This window comes from Malus domestica, chromosome 09 (assembly GCF_042453785.1).
Source record: "Malus domestica chromosome 09, GDT2T_hap1".
Classification (NCBI taxonomy): Eukaryota; Viridiplantae; Streptophyta; class Magnoliopsida; order Rosales; family Rosaceae; genus Malus; species Malus domestica.
In genome coordinates, this window is record NC_091669.1 from 16,671,067 (window position 1) to 16,685,349 (window position 14,283).

A 14,283-nucleotide genomic window follows, 5' to 3' on the forward strand; every position below is an offset into this window, starting at 1 on the left:
CTACATAATAGGTCAAAAAAAAAAAATTAATATTGAACTCGTCAAAAACAAGATTTGAACAAAACAAATTTACCACTTATAGGTCGAAAATAAGATTGTTAGATCGTAAAATTAAGTGACTACCGAGCAGAACTCTTAAGCGTACAGTCTAGCAGCTATTGGATGGAATTGGATGAGCTTGAAGGGAATAATTTGTAGACGATGGGAGTTTTAAAACAATATCTTGTGCTCAACTGAGTAGTAGGGTTTTTTTTTTGGAAACTAGAAATGTATAACCAGGGCGAACAAGCCAAAGAAAGTACAAAGAAAGCCTCCAAAGACACCAACACACTAGATAGCAACAAACGCAAAGTAGTGAGGGGTTAAGAGTAAAGACAATCGAACCAAGTTCGAGTGTCACCCCGACAACTAACTAAAAAATCAATGGGAACAAGGTAAGCCGTCTTTGTTGAGAACATGAACCAACGAAAATGGGGCCCTGCTGACCCAAACGAGATCGCACATCTCTGTACAACTACACGACGCTAAGGAATGCACCACCATATTGGTTAATCTTGAAATCCAAGACCAACGACAATCCTGAAAGACCTCCCCAAGCCGTTTAGCGACGGTTAAAGTAGGGTCAGTCTCCCAGCTGCCAGCTTCCAAGAAAGATGATAAAGAGGAAATCAACGCCTGCGAATCAGATTCAATGATGAGACACTGGTAGCCCAAATCCGTAGCCAACTGACATACCCGCAAAATAGCCAAAGCTTCAGCCGCAAGTGCTCAAGTGTTTACAGTTAATGGTTAAGGGATACATGATGGATCATGAGCCATGACATGTTTGTCGCACATATGGAACTCTGTCATTTGGCAGCAGAAGGTCAGTGGTTCCCACGTTTCCAAACACATGCAGGCCAAAATTAAAAAATACTATCGGGGCCCTACCCTCCCTACCTTGAACTCTTCTAAATTCAACTTCAATTATTAAAGCCATGTCCACCGACACCGACGAATTTTTTGTCACAATTTTTTTTATTTTTCAATTGCCAACGTGGTTTTCCCATTACTCACAAAATTGATGAATTGTATTGTACCATACACAAAACACGAAGAAAACGAGTAGAACAAAATTTTGAAACTATATGTAGGTATATATATAAATGATGTATAGGTTCTAACTTTTATACATGACACTAAAAAAACTTCATGATCTCATCTAATGTTAGAGTTATGTGTGAAAGGATTTTCTTATACCCTATATATTTTGGACGAGGGATTTTCAAAGTACTAAAAAATCATAAATGTCAAAAATATGTTGTAAAAGTACTATCAATTATGTGCATGTTGTCCAATATTGTAGTAAATAGAAGTTTCTATCTATGCATCCTTTCAACTCTCACAGCTTTCTTTAATAATAATAAAATAAGATAAAACAAAAACTCTCTCAGCTTTTCTTAATAATAATAAAAATAACAAAATTACTATCAATGGACTATCTCATGCACTATACATTTACACACCATGGAGACACTAAATAAAAGACTTTTATACGACACCTTTCAATGAGTCATTAATTTGGATTCTCTTAAATGTAATGTATCTAGTCATTTTCAAATTACTCCCATTTTCTAAAACTTTAAAATTTCTCGTCCAAACACACTAATTATTTTAGAATAATATTAAGAAGATCAAATTTTTTAAATCAATTATGATGTGGTTATTGATGATTAGATTATTACTTAACCGTTGATTAACGTGCTTATTTTCGATTGATGATATATCATTTGGTTTAAAATTTTGATCCCCTAGCATTATTCATTATTTTATGGTTTTTTTTTTCACTTTTAATAAGAATATTTGACTTTTGCTAACACAGCTGACAGCACATTTACAGTTCATAGTATGACTAAAGGGAAACTGTACAGCTACAGATTACTAATTATCAGCTAACATATACTTCTCCAAACAAACAGACAATACTAATTAATAAGACCCAATTTTTTTTCTTAAAATAACATTTACATAATAAGAAACTTAACAACTTGCTTTCAACACACTGTACAATATCAACCCCCACCTTCATTTCTTCCAATAACAAAACGTAAGAACAAAAATCAGAGAAAATAAATTCGAAATATATATAACAAAATCATGAACAATAAAAACTTTGAAATTAAAAATAAAAGAAAATATATCACACACCTTTTCCTTTTTCTTTCTTTAATTTTTCAATTAACCACTTTCCCCTCACACAGTCCATTTCCAGATCTTGACTCGAAGATTAACCTTACACTTGGCGTTGGAGGTAGACGCAGTGGCAGGAGCTTTAGCAGTAGGAAGAGAAGTGACCCTAATCCCGTCACACTTAACCCTAATCCCCATTTTCGGAGTCTTTAACCCGAAAACCTTCACTCTTACCCTGGTGTCCAACCTCATCCTCAACGGCAGCCCGTTTTTGCTCTTCATTTCAGCCTTCAAAGTGCTCACTTCGCTGCTATCGAGGTCTTTGCCGCTGCTAGAAATTTTAGCCTTCAGCAGCGTCGTGTTCTTCTTCCCATGCACGAAGGCGGGAATGACTCCGTCGGCGACATCTACGTCGTTAGAATAGATGGAGACAGCGATGGGGTTGTAGAAGAAGACGAGTTTCTTGTTAGGGTTTCGAGCAGTGATGTTGAGGTTGAAGCTGGAGGTGAGCTGGTTGTTGGTGGTGATGTTTAGGGTTTGGAGTTTGAGGGCGGTGACGGAGAAGGTGGGGCGGTGAGGGCGGTAAAGGACGTAGAAGACTGCGCCAAAGATGGCCGCAATGACAAGTTGGAGGAGGATGATGAAGATGATCCAGAGGCAGCAGGAGCAGCAGCGGCTGCGGCTGCGGCGGCGGTGGTGTGGTTGGGGACGGTAGGCTGGGCGCGTGTTGCTGTAGAGTTGGGCCTTTGTGGCGGGGAAGGCGGGGTTTGTGGCGGTGGGAACGGCGTCGGTGGGGGGTTTGGCTGCAGGGTAGACTCTGTCAGCCATTGTGTGTTTATGGGAGAGAAGGAATGGGAAGGTGTTCGATAGTTTTTGATAGATAATACTCAAAGATAGGGGGACGAAATGTTCGCTTGGTTCAGAAAGAGAGGGATTTTGAGAGAGAGAGAGAGAGAGAGAGAGAGAGAGAGAGAGAGAGAGAGAGATGGGGTGGGTAGGGTGATGTAAGGTGGAATAGCGCAATTGAAAAAGGCAGTGGCAGCAACTTTATAACTAAAGCCTAATTAGAATCTTTAGATCATACCCACACTTCTATCTCGGCGCGTGGAGAAGAAATTATGTAAAAGTAATTTTTTTTAAAAATATTTTTCTTCATTCGCATATTGTAAGTAATAAGTTTTATACTCTATTATGTGAATCATGAGTTTGATACCACATTATTATGTTGAACTTACTTGTGAATGATAATTTTTTGTGATATTTTTTTTCAATTGTAAATACAGATTAACTCAAATCTATCAAAATTTATAATGTGTAAAGTATCACCGAATAAAAATTAAAAAATAATATTTTTACTTACTTAATTTTCGTTAAAACTGTACTTTTGGATTTTGCAATGACATGATGTGCTTTGCACACGTTTCTAGTGCTCTACATTCTCTTGATGGGGAACTTTACATGCCCTTATATATTTTAAAGAATTGTTTTTTTTTAAATAGACAACTGGTAGCAAGTCACAGTTATCCACCTCTTTTGGGAACCGAAAAGACTTATAAAAGCATTTCAGCCTCCCCATGACTACAAGTCTAGCTTACCATATTTTTAATACATATTTGTGCCACTTTTCTAATAGAGATAAGGCCTACAACACATGTAATTCAATTGAGATTTTAAAAGGATTTTAATGAATTTATAAATCCATAAATTTTGATGGAGTTTAATTGAATTCCCCTCAAATTCTCAAGGGAGAGATGAAACTTGAGACTGCTTAAAATACACTGTGAAATTTCTCAAATTCCCAGCCTTTTGAAAAAATTTAAATCAATTTCTAATTGCATACACCTGAAATGTTATAAACTCCTTTAAAATCATGGTTGAATTGCACCTAAACTTTTAGATAATCACTTAAAATCTTGATTGAATACCTCTAGGTTTGTAAAATGAATTAAAATCTCTCAAAATCTCAATTGAATATACACCCTCTTAGAGCTTTGTAAGTTTGCGTATACGTTTGACTTACAAATTGAATGCTAGCATGTGTGTGTTTATATATATTTTATTTAAGTAAAAGTAATTTATGAATAAAGTTGAGATTCCACCATAAAGTTAATCTGCAACATGGAGAGTAGTCAATTTACTTATAAGACATAACCCACAGGTCCTTCATCCCATAAATGTAAGATTCATTCTCAACACGCCCCATCACGTATGGCGAATTTTCAAATCTAATACGTGGAAAACACAAAAGGGATAACGTGGAGCCCATGGGGTTGTTGAGCTTCCCACGCAGGACAACTTTTTCTAATACCATGAAAAGTTGAGGTTATACCATAAAACTAATTAGCAATATAAACAGTATCTTAACTTACTTATAAATCTATGCAAAATTTATTCTCTCATTAACATAAGATTTATTCTCAAACTAAAATAAGAGGAGTTCACGAATGAGAGATCCTTCAAACCAAAATAAATCACATATGAGATAAAAGCCAATTTAACTAATCTATTTGCCACAACGTTAAATTGGTTGGGAATTATGGTGTGCACCTAACGCGCCTGGATAAAGTGAAGAAAACGTATGCACAGATATTTCCACTTTACCTGCTTTGGATTGGTCTCTCCCACACACACACACAAAAAAGCTGGGTATGCGTGGGGCACGCGTGAAGTTGATGTTCACTGTTTATCATGGAAGTGGAGGACAAATTCTCCACGACGCAGATTTATCGTCTACCTGTTTGTATATAGTAATCATATTTCTGTATAACCTGTTGGCAACTAGTACAGTCATTACCATCCAACCGACACAGATAGAAAATATAGCAGTCATCATAAGCAGGTAAGGTCAACCTTTTTCTTTATGTTTTTTTTCATCACAAAGATAACTTTTATTATATTAAAAATTAGTACAATACTTAAAAAGAACCAGGTAAACAACTATGTAGAAAGTAAAATGCCTAAGCAAAATGAGAGTGGAACTCAAGATACAACGGGAAGCTCACACAAGTTTAGGCTTGAAGGCTGCAAAAACAAGCAATAAAAACTAGGGGTGGTTCGGTATGGGATACCATACCGAAACTAGTATCCCGAATCCCAAACTGAAAATTTTCGGGACGGGAATTTGAAAACCATTCCCAAACCAAATTTTTGGGAATCCCAAATTTCGGGAATCTCGAAATATGTTTGGGATTTCTGGACAAATCGGGAATCCCAAATTGAAATATGAAATTATGAATTGTTCTTCAAATGTATAATTCAAGAACACATTCATGAACTAGGAATGTCATTTCATTCACACTACCATTTAATCGAACACTGGCATGCCTGACTGTTTTTATTAGAGTCAAAATTCAAATTAATTAAACCCTTTTTGCAATCTATTGAGAGACAAAAAAAATCAAGTCTTCTGAAATTATTAGCCATGGTAACAGCAATAATAAAATCCAAATTAATATCAAACAGAACATGAAAAATATGCAAGGTGTAGGGCATTCCAGGTTGCAGAGTATGAATTAGAAACTACTAGCATCAATTTTAAAAGAATAATATATATGTATAAATATATATGTATATAATAATTAATATTATATATTTTCGGTTCGATATGGGATTCCCGAAATATCGAGAAGCCAATCCCGAATCCCGTACCGAAATTTCAGGATCGGTTCAGGATAGCATCCCAAAAATTTCAGGAATTTCGGTTTGGGATTGGAATTTTTTCGGTTCGGTTCTGGATTTTTGGGAATTTTTTCCACCCCTAATAAAAACCCTACTCTCTTGCAGCATAGACCACACTGTCGTCGCCGTCATCGTCACATTCTTGGAGGAAGCCAAACTCCAAACCAAGAAAGTAGACACCATATCCAAGTCTCCTTCACAAACCCTACAAATATATACAAACAAAGTAACATAAGTGTAGGGAGTGAGGATAGGGGTATGTAAAATACTCAACACTTGGCCATGATGGGGATCCAGCATGCCAGTTGGGGGAAGGGAACTGAGGGAGAGAAGTAGATCTGATATCTAATTTCTTATCGGAGCTCGCGATCCGAACACATGGTAGGATGGGGATGAAGTATCACAGGTCACAGATAGGGAGGGGAGGAATGAAAATTAAAAGACAAAACAATAACAGCAGGTGAAAAATGTCGGATAAGGGGCATGAAGCTCAGGATATATGAGACTCGGGTCAAGGAAAATTGAGATTAAACTTAGGGGAGAACCGAGAATAAAAAAGGAAGGATCCTCATTTTTTTTTTTTCAAAAATTTTGGGATTAGTTGTGGCGCCTACATCATGTCGAATTTCAACGATTCAAACAGTCTATTTTTCAAGTTGCACCTCATAGATCATTATTACAGGTTATTAGCCAAATCGGAAATATTTGAGGCATCTACTTGAGTTCAAATTTTGGGATTAGTTGTGGCACCTACATCATATTGAATTTCAACGATCCAAATTGTCTATTTTTCAAGTTGCACCTCATAGATCATTCATTTAATTGAGTTCAAAAAAATTGACGAACACTATCATTTTTTTTTTGTCAAACAACATATTTTGTTAGATTAGGTATTAGATTAGTCACCGACGGGAGTTCGAACTCATGCCCTCATGGAAGGACTTAACTCTTTTCCACCACTATAAAAAAAGGACCACTTGCTCACATCTGCATATTCCATATATTTACGTGTAATATTCTATGTTTGTGCATTTAACATCGATGCATTTATCTACATTTAATAAAATCATAACCATTTGATTTATTTAATGAATTCAACTATCTCACATCTACGTAGTCATCATTAAATTGAAAATTCACCTTCTGTACAGTATCACTTACACCGTTCCATCCCAATTCACAAACCCTAATGATTCAGTTTTCCTTTTACCATCCCTACGACTCCTATCGCACTTTACAAATTCTTGTTCCAGATTTCCATGGCTGCAACTCTCTTTCCGACAGTCCAACATCTCCAACTCCAACCTCTGCTCCCTCCTTCCTCGTCAGTCTCACCTGCACCAGCCTCTTACTGAAATCACCCGCACCGATGTTAAATGTAGAGAATCGGATAAATTTACCATGTATATGTTTTTGCTTTTGCAGTGTTGAGAACAGATAAATTTTCCTTCATCAAACCTAACACATACATGATACATCAAACTGGCAAGCTAACGTGGTTAAAACTTTACCCTCGTAAAATCACTTACGAAAAATTCGATAACGGGAAAGCATTCATCCATGCATGATTAATCATAATGAATATCTTTGTAATCCTTTGTTAAGATAATGAACAAAATTACACCAAGAACAACCATTCTATTTACGATTCAACAAACTCTAAAAAATCTGTAATGCTTGTTCAAATACAGATGTTGATCTGCATATTTCAACTCATTAGTCAATAGCCATATGTATATGAAAATACTATAGAGATCAAAATTTTAGACCATCTTTTTTAGATTACATAATGTGGCAGTTGATGGTTTGACTCATTTTTAATGATTTAAAGGAGTCCAACCATCAATCATCATATCATGTGGTTATAAAAGATGGTTTAGGAATTTGAGCTCTCTAGCATAACTCATACATACAAACATATATATATATATATATACATATATATATATATATTTACGTAAATGCGACATATCAAGTTATTGACACACAAAGTCGAACTACCACCTCAATATGTCCCCATTATATAGTGTAAAGTCTGATTTATTGTCTAATGAATGTGTTGAAAATGTCTAATAACCTCTTAACAACTCCAAGGAGCCCAACAACAATGCTTGCAACTTACGTATTGATACTACAACTCATTGACAAAATGGAAGTCAAGCACTACCCAATTAATTAATTATGTCTTGATCACCTTGCCTAGCTAGAGTAACTTATTTCCTTTTGTTTAACTTGTCCTTGGTGTTTGTATTGATTTCTCTCCAAATAAGAAACAATAAGAAGATTTATTTCAAACCTCCACAAAAACAAAAATCCCATTTACTTACACACCACTCTATTTTTTTTATAATTTTTCCACTTATGGTTGGGATTTGGGACAATATTCTAATTTCAATCAAAAGATATATGCCTAGTCTTCGACCGACAGTACGTTCATGACCGAGGGATTGAAGTACTTTTCTCTTCTTGTTTGCCTTGCCTTTTCCCTTTAGTGATTGACCAAAACTTTAAGCAAAAGTTTGGGTTTGATTGTGCAACACTTTCTCTACCCCAACTTTTTCTATCCATTACTTTTCTTATTGTTAATTAATGAAATTTATTTTTAATTCTGATCTCAAATTAAAGAATAATATATATATATATATATATATGTATATAAGAAAATGCCACACATTATGTGTGTGAAAATTTGAAATTTTATGGGAGCAAATGAGGAGAGCAATTTGGGAGAGGAGATAGAAAAAACGTGGGATTTGGAGAGAGATGTGAGGTGGGATATTTTGGGATTTAAAGAGATGTGGGTGACATGTGAGTGAGGGAAGAAAAAAAAAATCAATAAAAAAATTTGTGCGAAAGAAATTATCTTAATATTCATGATTTCTTTAAATATTTTTATTGACCATCTTTTAGTTGATAAAACGAAATTTATTAATAAACAGTATATTTTATAACACCAATTTCTTTCTAATTATTTGGCATGTTCGTTTAGAAGTGTCAAAAAGGCATCATTGACTTACATGCACGTAGGGGGTAACATTTGAAGGATGATTTTCTCTTATTCTAATCTCTTTCTCATTCTCTCCCCTATTATTTGAACGGTTCGGTTAAGCCATGTCAACATCTCATAGTGATTTTTTTTTTATAGAAATAATAAGACAAAAAACAATGTTTGAGATGAGGGACAGAAAGAGGATGAGAATAAGAGGGGAGAGAATCCTACTCCGTAACATTTTCAAATCCAAAAACCCACCACTGTAAAAATAAATAGGGTAAATTACATTTTACTACCTCAATTTTAGGTCACATAACAAACTCATACCTCATCTTTTAAACATTGCAATATCATACCTCATCTTAGAAATTCATTACAATGTCACACCTTTGTTAAATTTTCTGTTAAATGATGACGTGGCATGTAACATCCCACATCGACCAACGGAGAAGGGGTGATGTGCCTTATATGTACATGCTCTCCTTCCTATAGCACGAGGATTTTTGGGAACTCACTAGCTTCGAATTTCATCGGAACTTCAAAGTTAAGCAAGCTCGGGTGAGAGCAATCCTAGGATGGGTGACCCACTGGGAAGTTATCGTCTGAGTTCCAAAAAACAAATCCATAAGGAAATAATAAGTTCAAAGCGGACAATATCGTGTTACGGTAGAATCGAGACTGTGATGTGACATGGCAAGTGTAAAGCCCACATTTTTGTTGATATAGATGTCAAGTTTAAGCCACATGGACAAAAAACTAATTAAAATTGTTATTATTTATAAATATTTGAAAATAATAAAAAGTATTATAAAATTAAAAATATATATTTACAACTTGGGCCCTAAATTAATGAAATTCACTCCATAGCCCCCTCTTTCTCTTCGATCCTCTCTCTACTTCCGACGACATCAGCCGACAGCATCCACTGCTATAGTTGCAGACCTCTACACCAGATAGTCGTATGATCCATATTTAAGAGTTGACCCGATAGCCGCATCTGATCTGGAGAGAGAACTGAGAGAAGACCCGATCGCCGACGACGCTGCAAGCGACGAGCTGGCGACCAGACCGCCGTGTTTCCCTTGGACGTGGTGGACGAGGAGTCACCCGCTCCAGACGATCCGCCTACTGCGATCAGTGCCAAGTCGTTGGTGAGTCCACTCACCCACTCTCACTTCTTCCTCTGCCGCTAAACCTCGCCGTTCTCCACCTCCTTTCTCATCACCAAAACCCCAAAAATTAGGAGTAATGTAATTGCGGTGTGGATGATTCGGTGGGGGGGGGTTGTTTTGGCTGGATGATTCTCGTGGATTGCGCAACGGAGGGTCGAGAGGGTTGGGGTTGGTCGGGGAAGATGGGTGCTGGGAAGGTCTGCAACTTTTTCTTTTAAAATGATTAAACTTTTTTATATTTAAATAGATTTTCTTGTTTTTGGAATTGCTAGATTATTATTAAACTTGATTGAAATTATTTTTTTACCAGGTGACACAAATTTGATGTTATGCTATTAATTTGTTGACACGTTAGCATTTAACAGATAAATTGATAGAATTTTTAACAGATGTATGACATTGCAATGGATTCGTAAATTAAAGTATGTCATTTTAATGTTTAAAATATGAGATATAAAATTGTAATACGATTTATAATTTAAGTGGTTTTTTTTGTAATTTATCCAAATAAATAAATGTCAGATTCCTGTTCACAAAGCAAAGAGGCACTACTTTATAAAATAACGCTCAAAAGTAACCTCATCCAGAGAGTGACTAACTTCTGGATATCCTTTTTATCATGTCTTTATTACTTCTAGATATCCTTTTTATCATGTCATTATAGCTTTCTATCATTTCTGTTTGCTTAAAGTTTTGTAATCTGTAGCTAAACTCTAGTTGGCATGGTTACCTGTCTCGTGGATGGTCGATAACGTCAAACTAAAACAATAATGCTAATCAAATCTTTATGAAATATTCGCTAGTTGAAGATGGATTCGGACACAGAGTTTTGGTGTAGAGTTAGATGTTCTTAAGTATTTGAGCTATAATGTTTTTGCAGTTAGAAGATAAATTAGAAATTTAAGCACAATGACTAAAATAATTCTTCTACTAATGGTTAGTTTGAGAGCATCCAATGGAGATTAACATAATATTATAATAATGACATTGTTAATTGTATACTAAGTCATAATTAAGCAAGTGGTTTAGCTCAAACTGATGACAACTAGTGCCAGCTGAGACATATACGGTAGGTAAACTGTTTTTGTTATAATTTATTTCTTGGCAGATTATGAGACGGTTTCTAGACAAAACGGTGGCTTATTATGACCAACGCCGATTGGACCCAAACCTTAATATTTAAGTTCTAAAAATGCTATTTTATTATTTATTTATACTATCATTTGTAGATAATGTATCCACATTCGTTGACGAACACTACTTCTATTAGAGAGATAATACAAGTAAATGGTAAGTGTAGCATTACTCTTTATGTTCATTAGACCATCTCTAACCCTTAGCTTAAAACCTAAAATTTTTAGCCCAAAAACAACTTTTCTGCTCCACTACAAGAAAAATGGGATTTGGGTACAAAATTAAGAACACTAATGAGAAGTTTGTGTCTATCTGAACACCAATAGGGTGAAAAAAAAAATCAAAAAGCCAAAGCAGCAAAACTTATCTTTAGAAAACCTATATCCCAAAACACGGGTGAACAGTGCCAATTAAACAATTTTTCAAAATGGCTATCTTACCCTCTCTTTCTCCTTCCTCTCAACTTTGGTCTCCCGCTCTGGTCTCCATTGCAACTTGTTGTTACTGCTTGACCACTGCCACTGCCTAGTCTCTATCTCCAACTATAGTCTCCATGGGTATTTGGGACTTTCTTTTCCTAGAATTCCAGAACTAAGGAATCCATGGATCCAAGCAGCCTTGCCAAATCACCAAGCTAAAACCACTATTTTTGTTTCGATTTTTTTGAACGCCCAACGCTTACCCCAAATCAAGTCACAGTAGCCGGCGAAGATTTTTCTTTCTTAAAAAGCAAGTTGCGGCACTGAGCTCGGAGGCGAAGACACTTAGAAAGAGCTTAATTCGACATAAATCATGTCCATGACCTTAAACTTCACAGCCTTAATCTGCTTCTGCACAGTCTCTAGGTCTGGTCCCAAACAATCTGTGGATCTCAAAACCAAAAACGGATCGTTTTCTTTCTTTGCCTTTGGCTTGCAATGGTCACTAGCAACGACCCATCGTTACTGCTTGACCACTACCACTGCCAATGCCTGATCTCCATCTCCAACTCTAGTCTCCATGGGTATTTGGGATTTTCTTTTCCTATAATTCCAGAACCAGGGAATCTATAGATCCAAGCAGCCTTGCCAAATCACCAAGCTGAAACCACTATTTTTTTTTTCAATTTTTTTGAAAGGCCGACTCTCACCCCAAATCGAGTCACAGTAGCCAGCGAAGATTTTTCCTTCTTAAAAAGCAGGCGGCGACATTGAGCTCGAAGGTGAAGACGCGTAGAAAGAGCTTGATTCGACATAAATCGCGTCCATGACCTTAAACTTCGCAGCCTTAATCTGCTTATGCACGGTCTCTAGGTCTGGTCCCAAACGATCTGTGGATCTCAAAACCAAAAACGGATAATTTTCTTTCTTCGCTTTTGGCTTGCAATCGTCATTAGCAACTACTCGCCGTTACTACTTGACCACTGCCACTGCCTGGTCTCCATCTCCAACTCTTGTCTCCATGGGCATTTGGGATTCTCTTTTCCTAGAATTCCAGAACCAGGGAATCCATGGATCCAAGCAGCCTTGCCAAATCACAAAGCTGAAACCACTATTTTTGTTTCGATTTTTTTAAATGCTCGACGGTTACCCCAAATCAAGTCGCAGTAGCTGGCGAAGATTTTTCTTTCTTAAAAAGCAGGCGGAGACACTGAGCTCGGAGGTGAAGACGCGTAGAAAGAGCTTGATTCGACATAAATCGCGCATATGACCTTAAACTCCACAGCCTTAATCTGCTTCTGCACGATCTCTAAGGGCTGGTTTGGTATTGCTGTACTTTGAAAAAAAGCTGCTGTGAGAATAAGCGGCTGTGAAATAAATCAGCAAAGTGTTTGGTAAACTTTTTTGTAAAAGTGCTTTTGGAAAAAAAAGCAGTCTGATAGTGGGTCTTTTCATTAAATGAGCACTGTAGCTCCATGTGCTTTGAAAAAAAAGCCAGTTTTCCAAAGCTGCAAATAGCAGCTTCAGCTTTTTCCTTTGATTTCAACTTATTCTCACAGCAGCTTCCAAAATAAGCCATTTTTTTCAGTTTACCAAACACCTAAAACCCTCACAGCTTTTTTTCATGGGTGTTTTTTTTTTAAGCACATCACTCCCAAACCATCCCTAAGTCTGGTCCTAAACAGTCTGTGAGTCTTTCAATATGATTGTATCAAAATTCCAGACTTTATGTCCTAGCCGTTTGTTTGTGGAAAATAAAAGAAGGTTAATCACGCAATGTCACATCCTGGCCCGGGCCCTCACGACATCTCGGGCTCGACTTCGCTGTAGCACGATATTATCCGTTTTGGGCCCCGACCACGCCCTCACGGTTTTGTTTCTAGGAACTCACACGAGAACTTCCCAGTAGGTCACCCATCTTGAGATTGCTCTTGTGCGAGCTCGCTTAACTTTGGAGTTCTTATGGAACCTGAAGCCAGTGAGCTCCCAAAAGGTCTCATGTGAGTTCCCAGAAACAAAACTGTGAGGGCCTGGTCGAGGCCCAAAGCGGACAATATCGTGCTACGACGGAGTCGAGCCCGGGATATAGTGGCGCTCGGGCCGAGATGTGACAATTTGGTATCAGAGTCAATCCCTAGCCGGATGTGTGCCGACGAGGACGTCGGGCCCCTATGAGTGGTGGATTGTAACACCCTACATTGCCCAGGGGAGTGGATCATGTAAGCCTTATATGTAAATTCCCATGATGGGTGACCCACTGGGAATTTCTCGTGTGAGTTCCCAGAAACAAAACCGTAAGGGTGTGGTTGGGCCCAAAGCGGACAATATCGTGTTACGGCGGAGTTGAGCCTGGGATGTGGTGAAGGGGAGGATGTGGATCCTCTATGCCTTATATGTATATTCCCATCTCTACCTAACACGATGCCTTTTAGGAGCTCACCGGCTTTAGGTTCCATAGTAACTCCGAAGTTAAGCGAGTTCGCGTGAGAACTACCCATGATAGGTGACCCACTGGGAAGTTCTTATGTGAGTTCCCAGAAACAAAACCGTGAGGGCGTGGTCGGGGCCCAAAGCGGACAATACCGTGCTACAGCGGAGTCGAACCCGGGATGTGGTGGGGGCCCACGCCCTCACGGCTTTATTTCTAGGAACTCACACAAGAACTTTCCAGTGGGTCACCTATCCTGGGATTGTTCTCGCGCAAACTTGCTTAACTTCG

General features: G+C 37.4%; 1 protein-coding gene across 2 annotated transcripts; it reads right to left on the reverse strand.

Moving 5' to 3' along the window:
- Positions 1-208: 208 nt before the first annotated feature.
- Positions 209-3,188, reverse strand: LOC103453568 (NDR1/HIN1-like protein 13). Of its 2 annotated transcripts, none has more exons than XM_008393110.4 (2): positions 2,188-3,188; positions 209-675 (listed from the first exon to the last, which is right to left on the reverse strand). In XM_008393110.4, the coding sequence occupies exon 1, from the start codon at positions 2,995-2,997 to the stop codon at positions 2,233-2,235; it is 765 nt and encodes a 254-aa protein (XP_008391332.1). In that variant the 5' UTR covers positions 2,998-3,188; the 3' UTR covers positions 209-675; positions 2,188-2,232. The 2 variants fall into 2 exon arrangements, with proteins under 2 accessions (XP_008391332.1, XP_070661323.1); XM_070805222.1 differs by having other exon boundaries at positions 209-845.
- Between the last annotated feature and the right edge of the window lie 11,095 nt (positions 3,189-14,283).

What these genes read in the sequence shown, in the direction of transcription:
- LOC103453568 (XM_008393110.4), bottom strand. Translation starts at nt 2,997, where the DNA reads ATGGCTGACAGAGTCTACCCTGCAGCCAAACCCCCCACCGACGCCGTT.